Source organism: Sorex fumeus, unplaced genomic scaffold, assembly GCF_029834395.1.
Source record: "Sorex fumeus unplaced genomic scaffold, SorFum_2.1 ptg000265l, whole genome shotgun sequence".
NCBI classification, from domain to species: Eukaryota; Metazoa; Chordata; class Mammalia; order Eulipotyphla; family Soricidae; genus Sorex; species Sorex fumeus.
The window spans coordinates 736,844-763,762 of record NW_026606322.1 but is presented as its reverse complement, the minus strand read 5'-3'; the positions used below and the strand labels follow the sequence as shown (position 1 = coordinate 763,762).

Genomic DNA, 26,919 nt, shown 5'->3' with positions numbered 1-26,919 from the left:
CAATGGCATTTTATAGCTGCTGTTTGTTCCTCTTGGCATTTACCTGGGACACTTCCGCCTACGGACCTGACCAAAGAGCTCAGAAAAAAGGTGACATCATCCTTGGGGGGCTCTTTCCTATTCATTTTGGAGTCGCAGCCAAAGATCAAGACCTAAAGTCGAGGCCAGAATCTGTGGAGTGTATCAGGTAAGGGAAGGGGCCCGGCAGATAGTCTGTCTCTTCTGATAACTTGAAGAAAAACTATACTAAACCCAAACTATATTTTCCCAAACTTTGTTCTCACTTTTCAAAAATGGCATTCACAATAAAGCTTTTTATTCTTCATTTCAAAATAAGTCCCCCCTAAAAATATTAACAGGTACTGGTTAGAGAACTGTTGTATCATATGCCCAGTGACTTGATAGCTGATCATCGCTGTTCTGGCAGTAGTTTTGCTGAATAGAAGTACCTCAAAAAATATATGCAGGAGCAGTAGTACATAGGGGAGGACGCTCGCCTTGCACACAGCTGAACGTGGCTTGATCCCCAGCATCCCACGTGGTTCCCCAAGCCCTTAAGGGATGATTTCTGAATGCAGAGCCAGGAGTAAACCCTGACCCTCTGACCTGACTGGCCCTACAGCAGTTTATAAAACTGAGCATTAGCTGTCTCATTTAGAGAAAGGATTTTAAAGTTGGGGGGAAAGTTAGTAGCAGTGATTTTGAAATCACTCCCACCAGAAACTCTTTCTTACAGAAAACTGAATTTATCTCTGCTAAAGCCGAATATATAAATGGAGAAACATAATTCCATCAAGCTCAACCACAGGCCTTTAACCGTTTGCCAACAGCCAGCAGGTCCCCATGTGTCGATAGTTTTCAGACACAGGTCTGTACAGTAGGATTGGTCTGAAGAAATTTCCTGTTAGCCTGTTAGGTTGTCCTGGAGTTGTCCTGAAGTGATGTACACCTTTTATTGTATGAGGGAAAGGAAAGAAAATGGGATTAGCTATAGAGATGTTTTATAAGAAAGAGATTCTATCTCAATAACTGTAAGTTTTAAATGAATCATGAACAAAATCATGAAGAAAAATAAAGAAATTAACTAAGATAAATAGTTATATTTAGTATTAAAACTGAGCCTCGGCCAGGGAGATAGCTCAAAGGGCTGGAAGTCATACTTTGTATGCAGAAACTCCAGAATTAATACCTCATATCACATACCTGGTACCAAATGCTACCAAGAGTGGCCCCAAGCACCACACCATAAGTAGCCACTGAGTACTGCCATGTGTACTGTCCCCACTAAAAAATTAGAGTTGGATATTTAGAAATATAAACAAAACCATGTACTGTAACAAGTTGCAGTTCTCACCACCTGTCTTTGAGTGTCAATATTAACACCCAACATCTTGAGAGAAATTCTGTGGAATTGCATTTTCTCCTTTGGGCACTGAAATACAAAGGCAGCATGTTTTGTTCATACAAAGGAACCCTTGCTCTGAGCCACGTTCTGAGAGAGCGAAACCATGTTATTGCCCTATTTCTTTTTCTCTTGTTTGATTTTTATTTAAAATACTTGGGGCTGGGGGGGGGGGGGGGGGTTGAAGAGATAACATAGCAGGTAGACCACTTGCCTTGTACAAGGCCGACACTGGTATGACCCCTGGCACCCATGTGGTCACTCTAGCCCTCCAGGAGTGACCCCTGAGCACAGATCCAAAAGTAAACCTTGAGCACCACTGGATGTGACCCACTTGTTACTGCCAAAAACTACCATCCTTCTTTGAAAGCAAGTGAATTTTAATTTTTCCTTTTAGTGCCAGGAATTGAACTCAGGGCCTCACCTTACAAGGTAAATACATGGTAATCTTTTCAATAAAAATTATATAGCACTCAATTCTGGAGTCACCCACATCCCTCTTCTTTAAATATGCATTTCTTCCTTTTATTTCATGCCACTCCACTCTAGAATTGCCCACATCTGTACTCTGGGTGTACCAATTTCTTTTCTTTACTGGACTCCCTATTCTGTTCCTTAAAAGAAATAAATTAAATAAAGTAGATAGTGCAAATAATTAACACACAACAATTCTAATAAAATTTACCATTTCACCACCCCAAAATCGTCACTGTTTATATATGACCTTTTTATGCTTGATGTTTGTTGTTTATGAAAATAAAATCATTCATTTCCCTTCGGCCTCCAGGAATTTCACAATCTAAAATTTTTACTACAAAGCTAAGGCTTTCTTTTTTCAGGTTTCCACATATTAACGTCATAAGTTTTTTTCTATTAAAATCTCTATATTACTTTCAATGAAGTGCCTCACACTGACTTAGAATTCTTTACTGGAAGAGGCAGACTCAAACAACTCATTCTCTTACTAATAACAATCTATTATTATGTCTCCCTTGTTCTGTCAGCACCATGCTGAGAATTGTGTTTAACTGCCTATGGTTCACCACCACTGTAGGTGTGGTCCCTGTTTCCAGAGGCCCTGGAGTCTCAAAGAACACAAGACCCGAAAACTGAAGACTCAGAGCATCACAACTCAAACCCAGCTTGGCCCCAGGCCTTATTCTGAAACTGCTGACCAGAGAGCTTTTCATTTTCTCCCACTTCTTATCTCCTCCAGATATAACTTCCGTGGATTCCGTTGGTTACAAGCGATGATATTTGCCATCGAGGAAATAAACAGCAGCCCGGCCCTTCTCCCCAACATGACACTGGGCTACAGGATATTCGACACTTGCAATACCGTTTCAAAAGCTCTGGAGGCCACCCTAAGTTTTGTGGCACAGAACAAAATCGATTCTTTGAACCTTGATGAATTCTGCAACTGCTCAGAGCATATCCCCTCCACCATTGCTGTGGTAGGAGCAACTGGTTCGGGCATCTCTACAGCCGTTGCAAACCTGCTCGGGCTCTTCTACATCCCCCAGGTACTCCTGCCTTCGCTGCCAGCCCGAGAGCAGATGGGGAGAAGCGGGCTCTGAGGAGTGCTATGCCCCTGCCCAAACAGCTGGCTGGCTTCCAGCTCTACTTTGCAAGGGCATAAAACACCTTTTATTTAGTCAGGATAACTAAACTTTTCTTTAGTTTTATGTCAATTGTTCATGCCTAGTTGTTTCAAGACTTTTCTGAAATTATTTTACTTTTTTTTCACTTTATTAAAATACTGTGGTTTACACAGCTGTTCAATACTGTTGTTTCAGGCATTCAATGTTCTACCACTTGGTGTGACCCAAAAACAAAAGGAAGAGAGCAAGGGAAAGAGAGAGGAAGGAAGGAAGGAAGGAAGGAAGGAAGGAAGGAAGGAAGGAAGGAAGGAAGGAAGGAAGAAGAAAGGAAGGAAGAAGAAAGGGAGGAGGGAAGGAAGGAGGGAAGGAAGGAAGGAAGGGAGGGAGGGAGGGAGGGAGGGAGGGAGGGAGGGAGGGAGGGAGGGAGGGAGGGAAGGAAATCAAACTTGGTCTTTCTCAAAGTACTCAGTTATTTCTTTCCTACTCCATTCCTTTATGACCTTTTTTGGAGGGAGGGAAGTTATAAAAAAAATGTTCACTAAACTATAGATTTCAACTTTCCCCGCTGTTATCCTCCAAATACTGGTATCATGGTCTCACACACCCTGTCCTCCTAGAAATTCTGCTTTCATTGATTTGAGCAGAACTGTAGGGTACCAATTGTCAAAGTTTCTGATTGACAAAATACCTGTCCCTAATCCTGTTCCCTTAAAAGCCTGCTATCTGGTTGCAGGTTTAGCTCTGGGACCAAAGAGATAGTACAGGGGTTAAGGAGCTTGCCTTGCATAGGGCTGACTTCTTTTTGATCCCTGGCATCAGATATCATATGGTCTCCCAAGGGCCATCAAGAGTCATCCTGAATGGGATAACCCCTAAGCACTATCAGGTATTGTTCCCTGAGACACACACAGAGAGGAAGAGAGAGAGAGAGAGAGAGAGAGAGAGAGAGAGAGAGAGAGAGAGAATTTAACTCAATGGAAGCAGAGCATAAATTTCACAAATCAGGAACTTAGTAGTTATCTTGCATGGTTCAGAAACAGAAATTGTCTATTTCATTAAATAAATATTTTTATAAAACATATATGAATAAGCAGCCTTCACCCTGCAAAACAGACTTGATAAGAAGATATATGCATTTTCAAATACCAAGAATTCACTCAAAACTAGGTGGTATAAACATTTGTTTAAGGTAACACAGGAATGTTATTTTTTCAATGAAACAAAAGAAAAAAACAGCAGATTCTATAGAGTAAACCATTTTTTCATGTTAAATTTATAGCTCTATGTAAACAACCTAAATGCCCATGGGTAGGAGAATCAGTTCAGTTATGTTACATTCCTTATAAAAATTTTAACTTTAATTATAAATTATGCTATATATTTTTAAAGGATTTCAATTTTTTAAGAATTTAAAAATTTACATTTAAAAATTTATATTTCTAGGTTGGGGGGCTCATTTCCTTTGTTATAGGTATGTGTGACAATTATGAAAGTCTTGTCATCACTTCCTGAATCCTTACTTCAGGGAATTAGAGGTGTTTTTCAATGGGGAAGCCCTAACTCTGTAACTTTTTTGCCAACGAAGTCCACATCAATAAACATATCGGGAAACCTGAAAAATATTTGACACATGTATTTTAAACACTTGTTTTAAAGTAATTGGTCTCAGCCAACAGGCCAAAGGAATCATGGCCACCAAAAAAATGAATAACATGAAGGGGAAGATTTTAGTCCTCTGTAGGTTGAATGAAAATAAAATTAGGTTGAATTTTGGTTATAAACTTGCTGAGGAGACTATAATGATTACCAGGCAGACTAACGTAAATTTATCTACAGGCTGTGGCTTTGTCGTGTCTGCATGTGGGCACCATTTGGGAAGCTGCACAATCTGATATGCGGTGTGAGACATTTTCTCCTGCCAGAAATTCTGGCTTAAATTGATAGGTGATGCAGCTGGCATCCAGAGTCCCTGGAGCCATCCTCAAGGGTACTGAGTTGAGAACTGCAGCCTTGGTATTTCTTCAGGAGGTTGATGCCACCCAGTGGATGGAATAGCTAAAGCCACCTAATGGGTGGAGTTGAAGAACAGTTGGGCAAGTTGTGGTTAAAACAGATTTTCTGAATCATTCATGAAATTCTCCCCTCTTACAATAAAAAAGTTTTGTGTGTTTTAGGGTTTTTTCTAGAGGAGTGGTGGGCACAAAGTGGTACTTACCCCCACTTTTTTAGTTTGCTTTAGAAAACCTGGGAAAATATTTAAATATTCTTCAAGAGAAATGTCATGGGGGATATATGTCTTCTCTTTTTTTCATCCCTTTAAAGTTTTTTCAGCTTGTTTTTAAAAAGATCAACTAGTAAGTAGTAACAAATGGATTTACACAAAGCCCGCCCAAGGCTTTTTATTTATAAAATCCTGATTTAGATATGCATTGTTTTGATCTACAAATAGAATTCTTCAAAAACAATTGTATCTCAATAAATTGCTTAACTACTTACTGTATAACTTCCCACAGTAGATAAAGAGCAGTAGTAGTGATATTACTCTAATGTAGAAAAACAAATTGTCAATTTCATAAAGGCTCTTTTCAAAAGAACCAGGTTTGCTCTTTAGTAAAGTAGTTCCAGTCCTTTCATACACCAACACCCTTTATGTTTTTACTGGTGAAAGCACTCCATGGTAAAAGTAATATATTGGAAAATTTTATATTTTAAAACAGTGAACATAAAAACTAAGTGTTTTGATTGATGAAAAATAGAAAAATAATAAGGCATTCCTCAAACTTCTTCAACTTTATTTAAAATCTCTCTGAAAACTGTAGAGAAACAAGAAATATTAAGTGTTGGGTGGGCTTTATGTAAATCCATTTGTTACTGATTGATCTTTTGAAAATCTTTTACCAAGAAGAAATTCTATCGAATATTATTCTTCAAAGGAAAAATTAGTGGAATAACTTGGATTTTCTAACTGCTGAGCTGGGAAACAAAGGAATGATGTAGGTAGACTAAAACTGCCAAAATATGGATTCCCTCATGCTTTGGAGAGGCTAGAGGGTACTGAGGTGGTCAAAGCACAAAGCACAGGCCTCCTACACACACACACACACACACACACACACACACACACAGGGTTGGTTAGCCTCCTCACCAATCACATTTTCCTATGTTTGACATAATTTTTTTTTAGTGTCGGGGACTTTTAAACTTCTAAACCTTTACAAGATGTTGAAGTACTTCTTTTACTGCCACAGAAACTGTCTGAGAAAGTGGAAATATATTAAGGAAACTCCTTCAGGGTTCTTCTTCAGTTTCTCTCAGCACTGGAGACCTAGATCAACAGCCTATGAAGCAGCCTCAGCTATTATGTGAAATCAAACAGTGTAAAAGACTCCTGAAGGCATTTAAACTCATTAACAACCTAGGAGAGAAAAGAATTTTTCTGACTATATTTAATAACACACATAGTTGGTTTTTGTGGTACAGAGGAATTGAACCTGATGAATCCAAATGGCTGTAGTACTGTAGCACTGTTTGGACTTGCACATGACTAGTTGAGCTAAATGATGTCTATTTCTGACAAATGACTGCAGTAGAGGGCCTGAAGATGGCTCAAAGGGCAAGATCACATGCTATGTATGAGAGTCCTTGGTTCCATCCTGGGCACTGCATGGTCAGCTATGACCAGGAGAAATGACTAATTGAGGGCACCTTTATATAAAGTGCCATAAGCAGGAAAAGGGGAATTGAGAAGGGCATGAAAAAAATAGCTAAGAGGCAGAGAAACTAGGTGTAATGGGAAAAGAGAACCTCTTGAAGCATCTTGGAAAAGCCTTAGGTTTATAGCCCATGTGAAACTATTAGATTCTAGAAGTAAATTGTTAATGAAGTATTTGTTACTGTAAAAGGAAAGCTCAGACACCTTGATTCAACATGCAGAAAATGTATATGTGAATATAAAACAACCAATGATGCAACACTGGGGAAACTTGGGAGGTGTGTGGAACAATGCTTAGACTCTTTGAAAGAGTCTAGACATATTTTCACACTGTTGGGTAGATATTGTGGCCAGACTTAATTTTGGTTTTTGTTTTTCTAATTTTGTGGGGTCTGGGATTGAAATGAAGACTCACACATGCAAGGCTCTGTCACTGAGCCATGTTCCTGGCCTTTACAGTCTCATTTTTGAAGATATCAGATGAACAGTCATTCACTGGGAATTATAATGCTTCCTGGTTGACTGGCAAGTGCTTGGGTGGAGAGGAACCCATCTTGGTTAACCTTTCCCTTTTTTCCTGTCTGCATTGTCCGGCGTATTAGGCCAATGAGATTAATGAATACTCAAAAACCCACCTCTGCAGACTGAATGAGGCCAGCATTCAAAATAATTGTATTATGAACAACTTTGTAAACTATGGTGTTTAAATAAGGTTTTTAAAAATATAAAAAATAATGTATTCTTTGCATGTAGTCGTCCAGTTTTGCCAGCACCATTTGTTAAAAAGGCTTTCCTTACTCCACTTCACATTTCTTGCTCCTTTATCAAAGATTAGGTGATCATGTTTGAGGGGAGATTGTCAGTATATTCAACCCTGTTCCATAGGTCTGCAGCTCTCCCTTTGTTCTAGTACCATGCTGTTTTAATTATTACTGCTTTGTAGTAGAGTTTGAGGTTCAGGAGGTTAATTCCCCCCATCTTCTTTTTCCCAAGAATTGCTTTAGCTATTTGTGGCGGCTTATTGTTCCATATAAATTTCAGGAGTGTTCGCTCCATTTCTTTAAAGAATGTCATGGGTATCCTAATAGGGATCGCATTGAATTTGTACAGTGCTTTGGGAAGTATTGCCATTTTGACAATATTAATTCTCCCAATCCATGAACAAGGGATATTTTTCCATTTCCTCACATCCTCTTTTATTTCCAGAAACAGCGTTTTGTAGTTTTCTTTGTACAGGTCCTTTACTTCCTTAGTTAAACTAATTCCTAGGTAGTTGATTTTCTGGCATACAATTGTGAACGGGATTGTTTTCTTCATGTCATTTTCTTCTCTCTCACTATTTGCATATAGGAAAGCCATGGACTTTTGGGTATTGATTTTATAGCCTGCCACTTTACTATACTTAAGTCTATCGTTTCTAGGAGTTTCTTCATAGAGGTTTTAGGGTTCTCTAAGTATAGTATCATATCATCTGCAAATAGTGAGAGCTTGATTTCTTCCTTTCCTATTTGGATGCCCTTAATCTCTTTTTCTAACCTAATCGCTATTGCTAGTATTTCCAGTACTATGTTGAACAGTAGTGGAGACAGTGGGCATCCTTGTCTCGTCCCTGATCTTAGGGGGAAGGCTCTCAGTTTTTCCCCATTGAGGATGATGCTTGCTGTAGGTTTATGGTAGATGGCTTTAACTATATTGAGGAAAGTCCCCTCTATCCCCAATTTAGTGAGGGTTTTCATCATAAACGGGTGCTGGTTTAGAAGCCAGCCACACACTGTAGGGGCAAAGGCAGCTCAGATAGAGAAGGGAGCACCAAATAAAGGGTGCTGGGAAGATTTTCCCAGGATGGGAGACGCATGCTGAAAGTAGTCTATAGACAGAACATGATTGCCACCCAGTGTCTCTTCTGCAGACCACAGCACCCAAAAGGAGAGATAGAACAAAAGGGAGTGCCCTGCCACAGAGGCAGGGTGGTATGGTGGATGGGAGGGGTGGGAGGGATACTGGGATTGGTTGGGGTGGAGAATGGGCACTGGTGGTGGGATGGGTACTCGGTCATTGTATAACTGAAACCCAAGCACAACAACTTGCAAGTCTACAACTGTAAAAAAAAGAAAGAAAGAAAGAAAGAAAGAAAGAAAGAAAGAAAGAAAGAAAAGATCAATGTAATGCCTTTAATGTTGAAATTAATGTAGGAAATACAGATGTGTATTTATAATGGGGCACACCTGAAACATGTGCATTCTATACTTTAATTTGCTTCAATTAAAACATTTTAATGTGAAAAATTCTTTAAAAAAATTGTGTTCTTGGCTCTTTACAGGTCAGCTATGCCTCCTCCAGTAGACTCCTCAGCAATAAGAATCAGTTTAAGTCCTTCCTGCGTACTATTCCCAATGATGAACACCAGGCCACTGCAATGGCAGACATTGTTGAATATTTCCGCTGGAACTGGGTGGGCACAATTGCAGCTGATGATGACTATGGTCGGCCAGGGATCGAGAAGTTCCGAGAAGAAGCTGAGGAGAGGGATATCTGCATTGACTTCAGTGAACTCATCTCTCAATACTCCGACGAAGAAGAGATCCAACAGGTGGTAGAAGTGATCCAGAATTCCACAGCCAAGGTCATTGTCGTTTTCTCCAGTGGGCCAGACCTTGAACCACTCATAAAAGAGATAGTCCGACGCAATATTACCGGCAGGATCTGGCTGGCCAGTGAGGCTTGGGCCAGCTCTTCTCTGATAGCTATGCCTGAGTACTTCCATGTGGTTGGAGGCACCATTGGATTTGGTCTGAAAGCTGGGCAGATCCCAGGTTTCAGGGAATTCCTGCAGAAAGTCCATCCCAGAAAGTCTGTTCACAATGGTTTTGCCAAAGAGTTTTGGGAGGAAACATTTAATTGTCACCTCCAAGAAGGTGCAAAAGGACCTTTACCCATGGAAACCTTCCTAAAAAGTAACGAAGAAGGTGTTAGCAGAATAAGCAACAGCTCCACAGCCTTCCGACCTCTCTGTACTGGGGATGAGAACATTAGCAGTGTTGAGACCCCTTACATGGATTATACACATTTGCGGATATCCTACAATGTCTACTTAGCAGTCTACTCCATTGCTCATGCCCTGCAAGATATATATACATGCTTACCTGGAAGAGGGCTCTTCACCAATGGCTCCTGTGCAGACATCAAGAAAGTTGAAGCTTGGCAGGTACATACTTAACATAGAAAATAGTTCATTATATAATAAAGCAGAGTTGGACTAATTCATGCAAGACAGGTGTACTGGATCCTTCAAAACAGGCAACATCAAAGTATGGTTATCAAATGTAGCTTTAGATTCAGATTGTCTTTTCAGTATATAAGTAACTGATTTCTGCAAAATAGTTATTTAATTTAATTATCTGTTGCAAGTCTTGACCAATTCGTCTTTAGTCCTAAAGTTCAGAATAACTAAAGAATGGCCACTAAATGTTCTTAAGTCCCCCCGAAGAGATTTAGTACTGACTGAAGTGTTTTTCTTTAATGCTTAAATTAAAAATATTTCCTTGTCAGCAAAAAAATTATTTACTGAGTACTTCTTATATGCTATTGTGCAAAGGTTCATAAAACTAGTGTTACTGTGTTTAACTACCACTTTTGCCTTTATTTTATTCATAGTCTCTGTTGGACCAACCAACAAACCAACTAAGCTTAGGACACAAGCAAATCAAAGGCACTGAAAAATAAATCTTAAAAGTTTTTAATGTTAGATATTTCAAAAAAAGCACTGAAATAGTTACAGAATATAATGAGTTGAAATGAAATTCTTATTACATGGCTTAGTTTTGTTTTATAAGTTTGAATTATTCATAAGAGAGACATCATTCACTTTCATTTCATAGAACTGAAGATTAAAATCTGGCTTGACTTATATCCTGCATGTTCTGCATATACACCTTAATTTTTCAATCAGGCCATGTTCTACATTCTTTTTGTACTTTCTACAATTCCAGACTGACATTTTGGAAAGAGTACATGACAGTGGGGGTTGTCTTTGAAATTTAATCAAATTATATATCCACGGGGGGTTTTAACTCTAGTACTCCCTATTTACTAACAGAATCATTTAAGAAAAAATACTGCTTTATGTTACAGTCAACATCTGTAAAATGTCTCTACTGTCTTTTTGTAAATGAAATATGAAAATATGCATGAAAGAGCACTGTAGCACTGTCCTCCCATTGTTCATAAATTTTCTCGAGCAGGTCAGTAACATCTGCATTGTGAAACTTGTTGTTACTGTGTTTGGCATATCGAATACATCATGGGAAGCTTGCCAGGCTTTGCCATACAATACACGAAAGAAACTTATAAATGTTCAGTCTCTAAACAGATGATGATTGTTTTACTAGGATTTCAGTAGTCCTCTAATTAATCAATTAGAAAGGAAAGTTAACTAAAACAACTTTTCAGCTTTTTAAGAACCCAATTGATACATGCTTCTGAGAGAAGGAACAAGGAGGATACAATCCAGATCAATTATTTCAGAGATTCTTATAGAATAAGGTGTGACAGTCTAGAATTATGGAAAGAACAATAATGACCTGCAAATATTTTGTTTATGTGGGAACTCCCTTGAACATAGTATTGTTAGTTAAAGTTTCCATTCTCTATGAGATGTATTAGAGTTTCCATCCTGGCACTGCACACCCCTCCACTCTGTCACAGAAAAAGAAGCTCTGATAAAAGTTCAAGACCAAGGGTCGAAGCAATAGCACAGTGAGTAGGGCATTTGCCTTGCATGCGGCCGACCTGGGTTCAATTACCAGCATCCCATATAGTCCCCCCAGCACTGCCAGGAGTAATTCCTGAGTGCATGAGCCAGTAGTAACCCCTGTGCATCTCGGGGTGTGATGCAAAAATAATAATAATAATAATAATAAATTATTAATAATAAGTTAAAGACCAGAAAGACTTCAGGATCAATGATGCTAAGTGATGGTGAATTTGGAGAATTAAAGAGGAAATCTTAAAAGTAGATACTTTAGTATTTCTCTCTTCCCTTCCATGTATCCAAGAATCCTGGGTTTGTGAAACCTGCAGGATCAGTTTCCTTCAACTACATTTCCTTCAATAAAGTTGAAGGAAAACCTGACTTCCAATAGATATTTTGACATTTCTGTTCTTCATTGACTCCTCTCTCAGATGAGAAAGTAAGATCTAAATGGCCAAGACAAAGCTTTGGCATGAGGGAAGAAAAAGTCCAAAATTATTTTATAGTCAAGTTTGGGACTTTTAGTTGCTTACTGTAGACAACCCAAATGAAACTGGCCAAACAGAAGAAGGAATATTATCAGTAGCTCATAATATTGAAAATCCCAGAAGTATCTCAGGTTCTACAGGATACTTTCATCTCATTTATTTTTTTCTAATTCTTCAGGATTAAGTTTTTAACCTCTGTCTTCTTCAAGTTAACAAAATTCTAACTCCTATGCATTCCTTTCTTCCCAGAATCTCTTGCTGTACCAGAAACAATATTGACAGACTAGACTAGGGTCACAGATCCATCCCTGATGCTAAGAGCAAATTCTTCCCCAAATTATATAAACTTCAAGTAAGAGAGGGACTGAATCCCCACAGTGAAATCAAGATGCTATCACCTAAAGGAAGAGAAAATATAATCAAGACAGATAAAATAAAAATCATCCACAACACAGACCCCTCAGCTAACCCACTGAAGTACAGTTATCTCCTCTTGTCTGGCACAATTCATCCAATTAAAAAAAACAGATAGGATAAAATGGTTAGAGCTCTAAAAAGAAATAGTAGAGATTATTCTCCTAATAGAGGAGAAAATAGATCTAGTGTGTTTGTCCCAATTTTCCTCTGAGTCTCAGAAACCAAGTTTTGTGAGCATTCTGAGTTAGGAGAACATTCTAGCTAAGTTTCTGCCTCTGTCTCCTCTGATGACCAGGAAATGGATCATCAGTTATTCATGCTTATAATTAAGACTTACATAGAGACCCATCTGCCAAGCAATCTTATTCATGTACCTTGGCTAGGAATTCACCCTCATCTTCTCTTAATTCTACTCAACAAGCTAACCTGCCACGCACCTTTCCATAAACCAGTTTAGTAATTTTTGAAAAAGTATTGTTACTAAGATTGTATCCCATACTTGGAAGACCATCAATTTTTTGTCTTCTCTTATGCCAAGCTCAAACTTTTAAATCCTTCAAAATTCACTTTTTCCTGGAATTCTTTTCAGACTACATTCCCCCAGTCTACCACACATGTATTTTCTGCTATTTCTTCTTCATTTTTACCATTTACATACAAAGTTTAAGTTTCCACAACCCTTCACTTCATTGAAACTGATTCCGATTAAATATATATTAAATAAAGATAAATCATGTTGCTGTTGTTTTCTTTTTTCTTTAGTTTTTGAACCACACCTGGTTGTACTCAGGGCTTAATCCTGGCTCCATGCTCAGGAATTACTCCTGGTAGGCTCAGGGAACTATACGGGGTGCTGGGGACTGAACCTATGTTGTCCTTGTACAAGGCAAGCACCCACTGTACTATAGCTTCAGCTTATGCTTATTTTTAGTTGACTTTCCTCTTTAAATATCACTATACTAACAAGTATTAAAGGTAACACTAACAGATAATTTATGCACACACAACACACAGTTGCCTTCTAAACTTCATAGAAACTCGAGGTCTCCTACCCTATTTCTTTGTCCTTATCACTCTATCTCCTCCATTTTTCTATAAGGTTTGTAAGAATTGGAACTATGACTGTATTGTTTAGTACTGTGTTCAGATACCTAACACCTGAGCATGTATATAAAAAGAATTAATGAATGGCAGTCAGAACCAAAAGGTAATTCTCATTTATGCTTTACTGAACAACAATTTGGCTTTAAAATTCTTTGAGGAAGTACCATCAAAGGCCACAAGATGGAAATATTACCACATAAAAGGTAATATGTGATCATCATCAGTCTGTGTCTGCATATTTTCTTCATTGTCTTTTAATTAGCGTTTTTACTTTCTCTTTCCCTTTATTTATTCTGTCTTTTCCCATACGTTCCTTCCCAAATAAGTAAAGTAAAAGTAAAGTAAAGTAAAGGCCCTCCCGTTGTTCGTCGATTTGCTCAAGCGGGCCTAGTAACATCTCCATTGGAGACCTTGTTGTTACTGTGTCTGGCATATCGAATACTCTCGGTAGCTTGCCGGGCTCTCCGAGAGGGGCGGAGGAATCGAACTCGGGTCGGCCATGTTGGCTGCGTGCAAGGCAGACGCCCTACCTGCTGTGCTATCGCTCCAGCCCTTCCCAAATAAGAGAAATAATTTGGAGTTATATTTTCTTTTTTAAATTCAACTACTAATTCCTTATTTTAAAATTCTAAAAGAGAAATAAAGGCCTAGGGGAAATATCGAAATTATTTTGTAACCCATTTTGCTGTTTTGTGGGTCAGTGATTATTAGTGGAAGATTCCCTATCATTGTTTTTAAGGTAGAATGGTTTCCAGCTTGCTTGCTTGCTTTTTTTCTCTTTTTCTTTTTCTTCCTTCCTTTCTTTTCTTTCCTTTTTTTTTAATGTAAGAGCACTGCTATTTATTAGCCACTGATTAAGTGGACTGAAGCGGGCACGAACTCCACATTTTTTAATCTTTTATTGAATATCCATGAGATAGACCATTACAAAGCTGCTCATAATTGGGCTTCTGCCATACAATGATCCAGCCCCCATCCCTCCACCAGTGTACATTTCCCACCACCAATGTCCTCTGCTTCCCTCCCACCATCCCCAACACCCCACTCCCCATCTCCAGCCTCCCTCGAAGGCAGGCATTTTTCTTCTGTCTCTCTCTTTTTCCTTTTGCGCATTATTGTTTACAATACAAGTACTAAGAGGTCATCGCGTTTGTTCAGGGCATTCAGAATTTTTATCAAGATGATAAGGCTGGAATAGCTTTTTAACTGGATGGCAGCTTTGGGGTGTGGACATGACTGCTGAGACCTCTGAACTCCACCTTACTTTTGTTTTTCCTTTTTATAAATTTATTTGTTGATAGCACAGTGGTAGGGCATTTGCCTTGCATGCAGCTGACGCAGGTTCGATTCCTCTGCCCCTCTCAGAGAGCCCGGCAAGCTACCGAGAGCATCTCGCCTGCACAGCAAACCCTGGCAAGCTACCTGTGATGTTTTCGATATGCCAAACACAGTAACAACAAGTCTCACATTGGTGACGTTAGTGGGCCCACTCAAGCAAGTCAATGAATAACGGGAGGACAGTGACAGTGACAGATTTGTTGAATCACCATAAGAGCAGTTACAAAGCTTTCTGGTTCAAGTCTCGGTCATACAATGACACTTGTCCCTTCACCAGTGCCCATTTTCCACCACCAAAGACCCCATATACCTCCCATCCCACACCCTCCCTCTACCTGTGGGGCAGATGATTTCCACATTACTCTCTCTCTCTACTTTGATTACATTCAATATTTTGACACCAGACCCACCATTATTATTTGGGATTTTACCTCAATACTCAGATCTGCCAAAAAGGCAACAGTAGACAATTTGCTTTCTATTGCTGATTATGAATAACATATGATGTCATGCAGCCGCAGTAGTGGCTCCGCGATTTTAGAATTCTAAAATTTTAACAATTAAATCTGGAGGGATTTCTGCCAAACCAGCTGGGTTCCGAGTTTTTTTCATGAGTCTCTGGGATCATAATCATTAAGCAGCTAGATCAGGAGCCAGAGAAGCAATTCATGGACGGTGACTCGGGGTCTCATTGGGGCGGGAAGAAAGGGCCGGCTCCACCCCATCACATGAGGTCCCTCATGTCTTCTCACTGTGGACCCAAACCTGACTGTCCAATGGCTTCTGAATGATGGCGGCCACTGAGCTGCCAGGGGGTTTCAGGCCAAAGCACGAAACCTTCTTCCCACCTAGGGTGGCCCAGCACTGGTAACCTACTGCAGGGAATGGACACATTTCTGCCAAAAGCCCCTGGGTTCCAAGATTTGTTTCTGAGTCTCTGGGATCATGGCCATTAAGCAGTTTGATCAGGAACCAGAGAGGCCTTGCCTCGAATTATATAGCTGAGCCAGAGGTGGTTTGTGGGTGTGTCTCCCACATACCTAACTTTTGGCTGTTTACTTTCTTGGTAAACTTGGCCTCGAGTTGTTGAGGTTTGGCCAAATGTACAGCAGCAATTTCGGGGTATCTAGAAGTTTGAAGGCACCATCAGGCTGTTGATGCACTGACCTCGCAGGTACAGATTGACCTGCTGGTGGCACCATACCCTATTCCTAGATCTCTTTACTGTCTCCATAGTACATCATATTTTTCCCAGCTTGATATCTCTGTCCATGTTGTACACACCGTTTTAAATAACTCCTTCCCTGCTCTTTGCCAGTCTGAATCTCAAGTATTCCTTAAACATGATTTAATTGTTTCAGCACTGGTCAATTTTTTTTAATAACAAAATTTTAATCCCCTCTGGATTTCTCTATATCTTGTTGATACCCCATAAATTAGTTCTTAGCTACATTTTAACTTGCATTATTAGCAATTTCATGCAATATTTATACTTATATTTTACATTAATGGGTATGAAAATTCAATGAGGACTATATTCCTTGGTCTTATATTTCTGTGGGTAAGCTCAGTACTTCAATGGAAAGTCTATAAATATTTACTTGTTGATTGAATTTAATAACATGAAAATATGACAAATATTGCATTATTGTATTAGCCATTTTTAATGGTAGCTTCAAAAAAATGATTTTTTTATTGGTTTCTTCTTTCAAGTTGTGATGATAGTACAACTCTCCAGCCTCTGTCAACAGCAAGGAAGAAAATCTATAACCAGTGACAATCTTTTTCTTATTAAGTTTTTTGACCATACCCGGAAATGTTCAGGGGTTACTCCTGTATCTGCACTAAGGAATCTTCCTGGTGGTGTTCTGAGGGCCATATGGGGTTCCAGGTATCAATCTGGGTTAGCTGTGTGCATGTCAAGCACTCTCCATGCTGTACTCTCTCTCCAGCCCCCAGCCATGATCTTTGAGTCATTGGTCTGTCAAGTATGAACAATGTGAAAAATGGTTACCTAAGTGCTCTCACTCAGTTCCTCTCTGTGTTCACCTGTCAGTGAGTAGAGAGTTTTATCGCAGAAAGCTGAGCACAGAATGAGAGGTTCTTGCTTGGCACAATGAGAGCCAAGAATCTGGGGCCAGAGAAAAGGATCAAAGGGCTAGAATTAAAAGAAGAAGGAAATTTATGTTAACAACTCAAACTTACCACTAAGTGTACTTTTAAAAGTATTTTTTCAAATAAGAACAATTTCTTTTCAAAATTCAAATTTTAAAATATATTTTTCAAAATATATATTTATATATATTATATAAATATATATAATAAGGATAAGGATTGTTTACTTACTTCTGACAAGTATTTGCTATAAACACCATACACTATTTTGGAGGCAGTATTATATAACGGAAAAGCTAGGTTTAAATGACAGCTCCAGCACTAACTACTTCTATGATTTTGGCAAGCTCTGGACCTCCCTATATCTTGGTTTTCTCATATATAAAATGCAGTAATTAATAGTTATTATCTATAGAATTACTATGAGAATAAATGAATGAGTATTGTAAACAATATAGTAATTAACATACATAAATGCATATGGTATCACCCACTTTGAGGATAATTGCTCTAAGTGAATAGGCATGTCAGGATAGGGGAATATTAGAGTAGAAACAAAATTACAACACCACTCAGGAGATAAGGTCTTTTCTTCCTGAGGAAGATAAGGAAGAAGAGTTGAGATATAAAGAAAGGAATGTGGCCAGGGATGTAGAATAGCAGTATTTATTTTCCATCCGGGGACTCACACATGCAAAATGATGTGTAAAATGAAGGGAAAGAGGGAGGGAGGAAGGCACAGAGGAATGGAGGAGCAGAGGGACGGGGGACAGGGGGAAAGCATTCCTTCTCCATGGACTGCTCTAAAGACTCCATCATAATGAAGGAAAAAACATGTTTCATAACCATTCTGGGAAGGCTCAGGAGAACATTGGTGGCCTAAATACATAATAGCATTAATTCAGCAGCACTTCTTAACAGAACAGAAGAACCGAGTTTCAGAATCTGAGGGATCCCTATGCTCCCAAAGCCTGCGACAAAACTGAGGACAAACCAGGGTTGCAGTAAGGACACTGATGTACTGTATTTTGCTGTATAATGTTGCAATCATTTAATCATCACACTGCTTTTTCAGTAAGAATTGATTTACGACATTAAAAAAAAAACTTTCGGAGCTGGAGCAATAGCACAGTGGGTAGGGAGTTTGTCTTGCATGCGGCCAACCCAGGTTCAATTCCCAGCATCCCATATGGTCCCCTGAGCACCGCCAGGAGTAATTCCTGAGTAGGAGTAACCCCTGTGCATCGCTGGGTGTGACCCAAAAAGCAAAAAAAACAAACAAAAAAAAACCTTTCACATACCCACCTTTTTGCAGAGAAAAACAAATGGATATGTGGTGAAACATGGTAAAGCGAAGGGCCAGTGTGTAACCAGGGTGGTGTGCCCAGGGCATATAGACTGCCCTAGACTCTGACCCCAAATAAATCCAGAACTATTCAAATGCAGGTGACTCCTTTGCCTTATTTAGTTTGCCTGACAACAAATGTTTATTTTAAAACGAAGTAAATACAGATCTGAGTTGCTACAAAGCAGTGTTAGCTCTGGAATGAAATGGTACATGAAATGTGCCCTTTGCTGGTAATTAAGTCAGGTTGCATTTTCAGATCAGTGTGGATATTAGGTCCTGGGTCGGAACCACCAAAAGACTGAATACGGCCATCCATTAGATGGACTCCATCCCAATTAGATGTTGAGTTTTCAGAGCATTAAGTATAATGGTTAGGGCAAAAGGGTTGAAAAACATACTTTGCATGCAGGAACTCCAGATTCAATCGTGGAACCTCATAGTCTCCCAAGTAACAATGAGTGTGACTAAAACATGAAGGAGAAATGGTTGACTTGGAATATAACTCAATCATAGAGCATAGGCTTCACATTTATGAGGTTTAATCCTGGTCATCACCACCAACACCATCATCATCATCATAAAGGTAAAGGTAAAGGCCCTCCCGTTGATCGTCGATTTGCTCGAGCGGGCCCAGTAACGTCTCCATTGGAGACTTTGTTGTTACTGTGTTTGGCATATCGAATACTCTCGGTAGCTTGCCGGGCTCTCCGAGAGGGGCGGAGGAATCGAACTCGGGTCGGCCATGTTGGCCGCGTGTAAGGCGAACACCCTACCCGCTGTGCTATCGCTCCAGCCCATCATCATCATAATTCACTGTTACTGTCACTGTCCTCCCGTTGTTCATTAATTTGCTCGAGCAGGCCCAGTAATGTCTCCATTGTGAGACTTGTTGCTACTGTGTTTGGCATATCAAATACACCACAGGGAGCTTGCCAGGCTTTGCCGTGCAGGCGAGATATTCTCAGTAGCTTGCCGGACTCTTCGAGAGGGGCAGAGGAAGCGAACCTGGGCTAACCACGTCAGCCGCGTGCAAGGCAAACACCCTACCCGCTGTGCTATCACTCCAGCCCATCATCATAAAAACAAAAATAGTAGTAATGGTAAAAGGGAAAGGTGCCTCTAAATCAGTATTTTTCAACCTCCAGTCCTCAAACCAGTGCCAGTCCACAAAAATTCCTTTCCAGTCTTTGGAAAAAGTTATGCATTTATCTTTAGACATGATATACCTGATCAAATGAGAGTATTTTTATAACGATTGTTGTGTAAATATACTTACTATAATGATTTTTACTTCTACCTTAGTAGTCTGTGAAATATATTTCCTATTTTTACTGACCCTTAAGTGTTAAAAGATTGAAAACCAAGGACTGGAGTGGTAGCACAGCAGTTAGGGCATTTGCTTTGCACGCGGCCGACCCGTATTCAATTCCCAGCATCCCATATGGTCCCCTGAGCACCGCCAGGAGTAATTCCTGAGTACAGAGCCAGGAGTAACCCCTGTGAATCGCCAGGTGTGACCCAAAAAGCAGAAGAAAAGAAAAGTTGAAAACCACCAGTACTCTCAATGAACAAAATTACAAAGCATAGGAGAGCATCCTCTAGCCTCCTGCTGGGTAAGGAAAAGTTCTCAGAACCAAAGAGAAAAAAAGCCCCATGAGACTGCACTGTTATAGAAGTGAGTTCACAGAGTGAACCCCATTTCACAGAGTGAACAGAGTGAACAGAGCCAGGAGTAAGTCCTGATCACAGCTAGGTGTGACCCAAAATCCCCAAAATAAATAAACAAATAAATCAATAAATAAATAAAGGGCAAAAAATGAAATGGGAGCAATAGTACTATTTGTGGTAAGGATTATATATAGATTAATATTGAATAAAATGAATGTAAAGTAGTCAGTGATGTATGTACCTTAGAGGCAGTAAAATAGCTAGTAGGATTTAGTAATTAGTTTTACAAAATTTTTTGTAGAAGAGCTTTGTGACTAATAAAACCCTATACAAATCAAAGGACTGTACGTTACTATTACAACAGCGATGCCTCCGGCTTTCCCCAATGCCTCCTATCTTTTTTCTTCCACTTCTTACTAATTTCCTTTCCTGGATTCAAGAAAGTACTTTCAGTCACAGCTATAATTTGAGTATCAAATAAAGCCCATAATTTGCTAAGGCTGCTGTAGCACATGCAAGTACTTCAGTGTAAATTATAAAAAGACATTTTATCTTCAAGTTAGTAAAACTTAGTTTTCCACTTAGTAAAAACAAATAGTTGTCCTTGTACAGTGTTCAATCTACATAACTGTACATAACAGTTCTGTGACTTGTGCTCAAAAACATTCATCTCTGTTTCTCTTTAGGTCCTGAAGCATTTACGACATATTAATTTTACCAACAACATGGGGGAGCAGGTAACTTTTGATGAATGTGGTGACCTGGTGGGGAACTATTCCATCATCAACTGGCATCTCTCCCCAGAGGATGGTTCCATTGTGTTTAAGGAGGTTGGATATTACAACGTCTATGCCAAGAAGGGAGAACGACTCTTCATCAACGAGGAGAAAATTCTGTGGAGCGGGTTCTCCAGGGAGGTATGTGCTTCCAGCAGAATGAAAGCAGGGGCAGTGGTGGATAAGCAGGGATAGATAAGGAACCAGCCTCTGTAAAGGAACAAACCACAAAGGACTGAGGAACTTTCCTCCCCTCCAGCAGTTTTCTGTTGTAAAAGACAGTCTGAACAGCACATCTATCCATCAAAGTGCTCCCCAGTGAAAGGATTAATCCATACCAAAATCTCACCCCTTTCAATGGTAGTTTGTTGTTTATTTTTTAATTTTCTCTCATGGGCTGGAGAGATGTTTCAGAGATTAAAGTACTTGCCTTGCCTGTGCCAGCTCTGGTTTGATCGCTGGAACACTGCCAAGAGTTCATAGCTAGGGGTAGCACTGTAACACTGTCCTCCCGTTGTTCATCGATTTGCTCAAGCTGGCCCAAAAATGTCTCCATTATGAGACATGTTGTTACTGTGTTTGGCATATTGAATATGTCACGGGGAGCTTGTTCGGCTTTGCTGTGTGGGCGAGATACTCTCGGTAGCTTGCCAGGCTCTCTGAGAGGGGCAAAGGAATCAAATTCGGCTCAGCTGGGCCAGCTACACGCAAGGCAAACGCCTTACCGCTGTGCTATGGTCCAAAAATCCAGTCAATAAAAAGGTCCTTAGATCAGGTTCATTCCTCTCCCTAAACCTCAATATATTGAGACTGGAGAGATGGTGCAGGAAGTGAGGAGCTTATTTTGCATGCAGCTGACCTCAGTTCAATCCTTCGCACCATCAGGGATTACTCAAGCATTGAGCCAGAAATAGCTCCTGAGCATTGCCAGGTATGCCTCCCCCAAAAGAAATTTTAAATACTGCATCCAGAAACTTAATCACCAGAATCTCACCACCCAATAAATGTGCACTTTGTAAAAGAGAAATGTTATTCTGAGATATATATGATTCTATAATGGTTGGTTCCTAAAAGTAGCAGGCTACTGAGGACCCACCTCTATCAAAACAGACCCTGAACAGGACATTCTCTTTAACTCTTGCAAGAAGACAGAATGAGTCCTAACACTTTCTCCTTGAATTTGTTCTTCAGTTATCACTCTTGAGGATCTTAGACCACTTATTACATAATATGACCACATCCAACTCCATTCTTTTGCCAACTTCTTCTTAGATTGATGAGATGCTATAATTTGACTGTCTCTCAAGATGCAAGATAGATTTATCCTGTGGAAGGTCTATAATAAACCACTGTGACTCTCATCCACAATGTACAACTCTTTACTAGCTTCTACCTCAGAAGAAGTATTCACAATGATAAATGCTATGACATTTTCCATGTCATAGACTGAGATTTTAGAGTTCCATAGACTCCTCTTTCCATTAATTCCATCTAAATTATCAGGTTTAAATAATATAGAACCTAGATATTTCAGCTATACTATCACCTGCCCCCACTGTTAAATAATTCATTTACATTTTACCCCAATTAATGTGCAGAATTTATTGTCTCTAATGGCATATGTTGACCCATTATTTTCCATTCACAGCCTAACAGAAACCAAGAGGAAATGTTACTAACTCATTTTATAAATTCAGTATCATCTTTACACCAAAATAAGAACAGTATAAAATAATTATAGGCCAATGTATTCACAGACAAATATTGCTGTTGTGACCACAGCAAAAGTTTTTACAATGAGTTGGAAAGTGTTCTTTTCTTAAATTTTCTGAATCTCTTGCATAATTTATATAGGATTAGAATGCTCTATTACCAGAAAGCTTATATACTTTGCTTCTGATGGGCACAGGATAATAGTTATCTAGGACAGGTCTTTGCAGTAAAGGAAGAAGTAGTTGGCAGAAGGAAACATTTAATTAGATGTGAGAATATTGTTCCAGATTTTGCTTTGGACAGTATTTATTAAAAATAACCAAAATTGATTCAAATATGAACATCTAATGATTAGGAAAAAAGATTAGAACTAATCAAATTCACTTTAAGCCCATTAAGGAAATAAATTAATTAAAACCTATTTATCTGAAATTAATGTAACTATTGCAGCTTTCTTTTCGTGAGTAATTAACAGATACAGATTTTTGATTCATTTTTTTTTGGGCTCTTTCTTAGGGGAGGGGGTTCTCTCAAGCAGTGCTCACAGGATCCCAGCCATTCCCAGTGTTACTCACGTTACACTCATGTGGGCTCTGAGAGTCCTTTTGACCTTTTTATGCCTATCTTGTCTGACTCTCTGAGCTGTTGGAAGAATATTCAAAATCATTCTCAGAGTCTAAAATAAAACTACAAAACAGGGGGCTAGAGTGATAGCACAGCAGGTAGAGTGTTTGCCTTGCACACGCAGACCGGATTTGATTCCCGGTATCCTATATGGTCCCCTGAGCACCACCAGGAGTAATTCCTAAGTGCAGAGCCAGGAGTAACCCCAAAAAGCAAATAAATAAATAAATAAAAACTGTAGAATTGCAATTCACTGTAAAATTGAGTTTCCCTTTCATACAAACGACCCCTCATCCATGCATCTCCGCTTATTACTGTCCTCTGTGTCTATACGTTTTTCTTTTCTGGAATTTTCACTTCCAGGAAGAATAAATCAATATCTCATTCTCTGACTGAAAGAGATGGAAAAAGGGATTACTTAAAAAGGATTTTCGGTTAATGTGTGGAATGTCAGTAATTAATCCTCCTTGTGTTCCTGTGTGTGTGTGTGTGTGTGTGTGTGTGTATGTGTGGTGATTGTGTATATGAGTGTGTATATCTGTGTGTGTGTGATTCCATCAGAATGAAAGCAGGAGCAGTGGGTGGACAGGCAGGGACACATAAGAAACCAGCCTCTATAAAGGAACAAACCACGAAGGACTGAGAAACTTTTCCCACAGTAGCAGTTTCCTGTTCTGAAAGACAGTCTGCACAGCATAGCTAACTGTCAAAGGGCACACCAGTGAAAGGACACTGGTGAATCCATAACCAAAATCTCACCCTTGGCACTGGTGGTTTGTTTGTTCCAGGATGTGTGTGTGTGTGTGTGTGTGTGTGTGTGTGTGTGTGTGTGTGTGAGCATGCCTGCACACACACATGCATCTTATCTTTCTCTTTTCCTTAACCATCTCTCTCTTTTGAACATAAGAAGAACAAAGACCTCTCATTTCCTCATTTCCCTTTGCCTGAAATGAGGCTGGATCTTTGACTCTGATCATTGGTCCCATTCCTGCAAATGTCACTGGAGCTAGACCACTGACTCACTTTTGTGATTTCCATCCTGTAGGTACCTTTCTCCAACTGCAGTAGAGACTGCCTGGCAGGGACCAGGAAAGGCATCATTGAGGGGGAGCCTACTTGCTGCTTTGAATGCGTGGAGTGTCCTGATGGAGAGTACAGCGATGAGACAGGTAAAAGAACATCCCTGAGGGACACCGTTTAGAGTTTAGTTCACTTTGGGGCCTGGAATCCTTGAGAAGGAATTTAGCACAGTTTCTCATCTAACAGAGTATGTTTAAATATTACATGGGAAGGGGAGAGGGGATCAAAAAATCAATAGTATATGTCTTTGTAACACCATTAGCACACATGTTACACCTAGATAAATGCTTGTAAAATAAAACCTTTACTGGGAATATTGGAAGTACTCTATAAATGTTAATGATAATTGCCATTTTATCACCATAATAATAGGTCATTTTTGCTTCCATTTTGCATATGAGGAAATTTAGGTGCAGGGAGGATGTAAATTGAGGAAACTAACACAGTCATAGAAATAGCAATGGCAGAGCCAGAATTCCTATCAAAGCCCAGGCTCCTTTGACTCACCAAGTTTTACTCTGCCTAGGATAAAGCAGAGACAACAAATGTCCATCGCTTGACTCTCAGTTGCAGAACTATAATAAGAGTCTACAGATTCTTTTTGAAAAACCATATATGCTGTGTGAGGAAGGCATAGGTCAGACATACCAATCCTCTCCATTGATCTACAGCAGTTTTCTTTAACCTTTTTACAACTTCAGACTAGCACCAGTCCTGCACACTAGACCATAAACAGGCAATTAGGACTGAAGAGTAGACCAGTTGTTTTCAATCTTTCTACACCTGTAGACCAGCACCAGTCTGTGGACCAGGGATGGCAGACCACTGACATAGAGGAAATCTATGACAAGCCCACAAAGCTCCTGAATATATCTAAAATAAGTCTGAGATTGACTCTGTCAGTGTTTGATGGGTTGATGGGCTATGTCAGCTCTGTGTTGTGTAGACGGGCCTCCAAGTAGAAAAATACGATTATTCTACTGCTATAAGTCATCAGCAGTAGCTGCTAAAAGAAGATGTAGCCCATCTTCTTTTAACACACACACACACACATCGCATACCACAGAACATGTGCAAAGGAAAATACCAGATATATGAAATTAAGTATAGTAGTAAACATAGGTCAGGATTCAATATATTATTTAATGATGTAAAAAGTTCCAATTAATTCAACAATGAGGAAAATTTTAACTGATTGCATTGGGTAATCTTCGTGCCCTTCCTGTGGCACGTGTTAAATTCACACATTTCATCTAGGCTCTACAGTAACTAAATCTTCCCTGGGCCCTTTTACAGACGCAAGTGCCTGTGACAAGTGCCCGGATGACTTCTGGTCCAACGAGAACCACACGTCCTGCATTGCCAAGGAGATTGAGTTCCTGTCCTGGACAGAACCCTTTGGAATAGCCCTCACATTGTTTGCGGTGCTGGGCATTTTCCTGACCGCCTTTGTCCTGGGTGTCTTCATCAAGTTCCGCAACACGCCCATCGTCAAGGCCACAAACCGAGAACTGTCCTACCTACTCCTCTTCTCCCTTCTCTGCTGCTTCTCCAGCTCCCTGTTCTTCATCGGGGAGCCCCAGGACTGGACCTGCCGCCTCCGGCAGCCGGCCTTCGGCATCAGCTTCGTGCTGTGCATCTCCTGCATCCTGGTGAAAACCAACCGCGTCCTCCTGGTGTTCGAGGCCAAGATCCCCACCAGCTTTCACCGCAAGTGGTGGGGGCTCAACCTGCAGTTCCTGCTCGTTTTCCTCTGCACCTTCATGCAGATTGTCATCTGCGTGATCTGGCTGTACACTGCGCCCCCGTCCAGGTACCGCAACCACGAGCTGGAGGACGAGATCATCTTCATCACCTGCCACGAGGGCTCGCTCATGGCGCTGGGCTTCCTGATCGGCTACACCTGCCTGCTGGCTGCCGTCTGCTTCTTCTTCGCCTTCAGATCCCGCAAGCTGCCCGAGAACTTCAACGAGGCCAAGTTCATCACCTTCAGCATGCTCATCTTCTTCATCGTCTGGATCTCCTTCATCCCCGCCTACGCCAGCACCTACGGCAAGTTCGTCTCCGCCGTGGAGGTCATCGCCATCCTCGCCGCCAGCTTCGGCCTGCTGGCCTGCATCTTCTTCAACAAGGTCTACATCATCCTCTTCAAGCCCTCCCGCAACACCATCGAGGAGGTGCGCTGCAGCACCGCGGCCCACGCCTTCAAGGTCGCCGCGCGGGCCACGCTCCGCCGCAGCAACGCCTCCCGCAAGCGCTCCAGCAGCCTGGGGGGCTCCACGGGCTCCACCCCGTCCTCCTCCATCAGCAGCAAGAGCAACAGCGAGGACCCCTTCCCAGCGCCCGAGAGGCCGAAGCCGCCGCAGCCGCCGGCCCTGGCCCCGCAGGAGCCGCCGCCGCCAGCACCGCCGTCCCAGCAGCCACCCAGATGCAAGCAGAAAGTCATCTTCGGCAGCGGCACAGTCACCTTCTCACTGAGCTTCGATGAGCCTCAGAAGAGCGCCCTGGCTCCCAGAAATTCCGCGCACCACAACTCCCCGGAGACGCGGAAGAGCAGCGATGCCCTGACCAGGCACCAGGCGTTGCCCCCGCTGCAGGCCGAGGAGGCCGACTTGGAACTGAGCCCGCAGGAAGCAGGACTGCCGGGACCTGTGAGTGGGGAGCACCAGCCGGAGACGGAGAGTCGTGAAGAGATGTCCCCAGCGTTGGTCGTGTCCGGTTCCCGGAGCTTTGTCATCAGCGGGGCAGGCAGCACTGTCACAGAAAACATTTTGCATTCATAA

The 26,919-nt window shown here is 40.7% G+C and overlaps 1 protein-coding gene across 1 annotated transcript; it reads left to right on the top strand.

Moving 5' to 3' along the window:
• Positions 1-2: 2 nt before the first annotated feature.
• On the top strand, positions 3-26,919 carry CASR (calcium sensing receptor). The gene is made up of 6 exons (XM_056109430.1): positions 3-187; positions 2,619-2,925; positions 9,036-9,920; positions 20,630-20,860; positions 24,102-24,225; positions 25,433-26,919. The coding sequence occupies exons 1-6, from the start codon at positions 3-5 to the stop codon at positions 26,917-26,919; spliced, it is 3,219 nt and encodes a 1,072-aa protein (XP_055965405.1).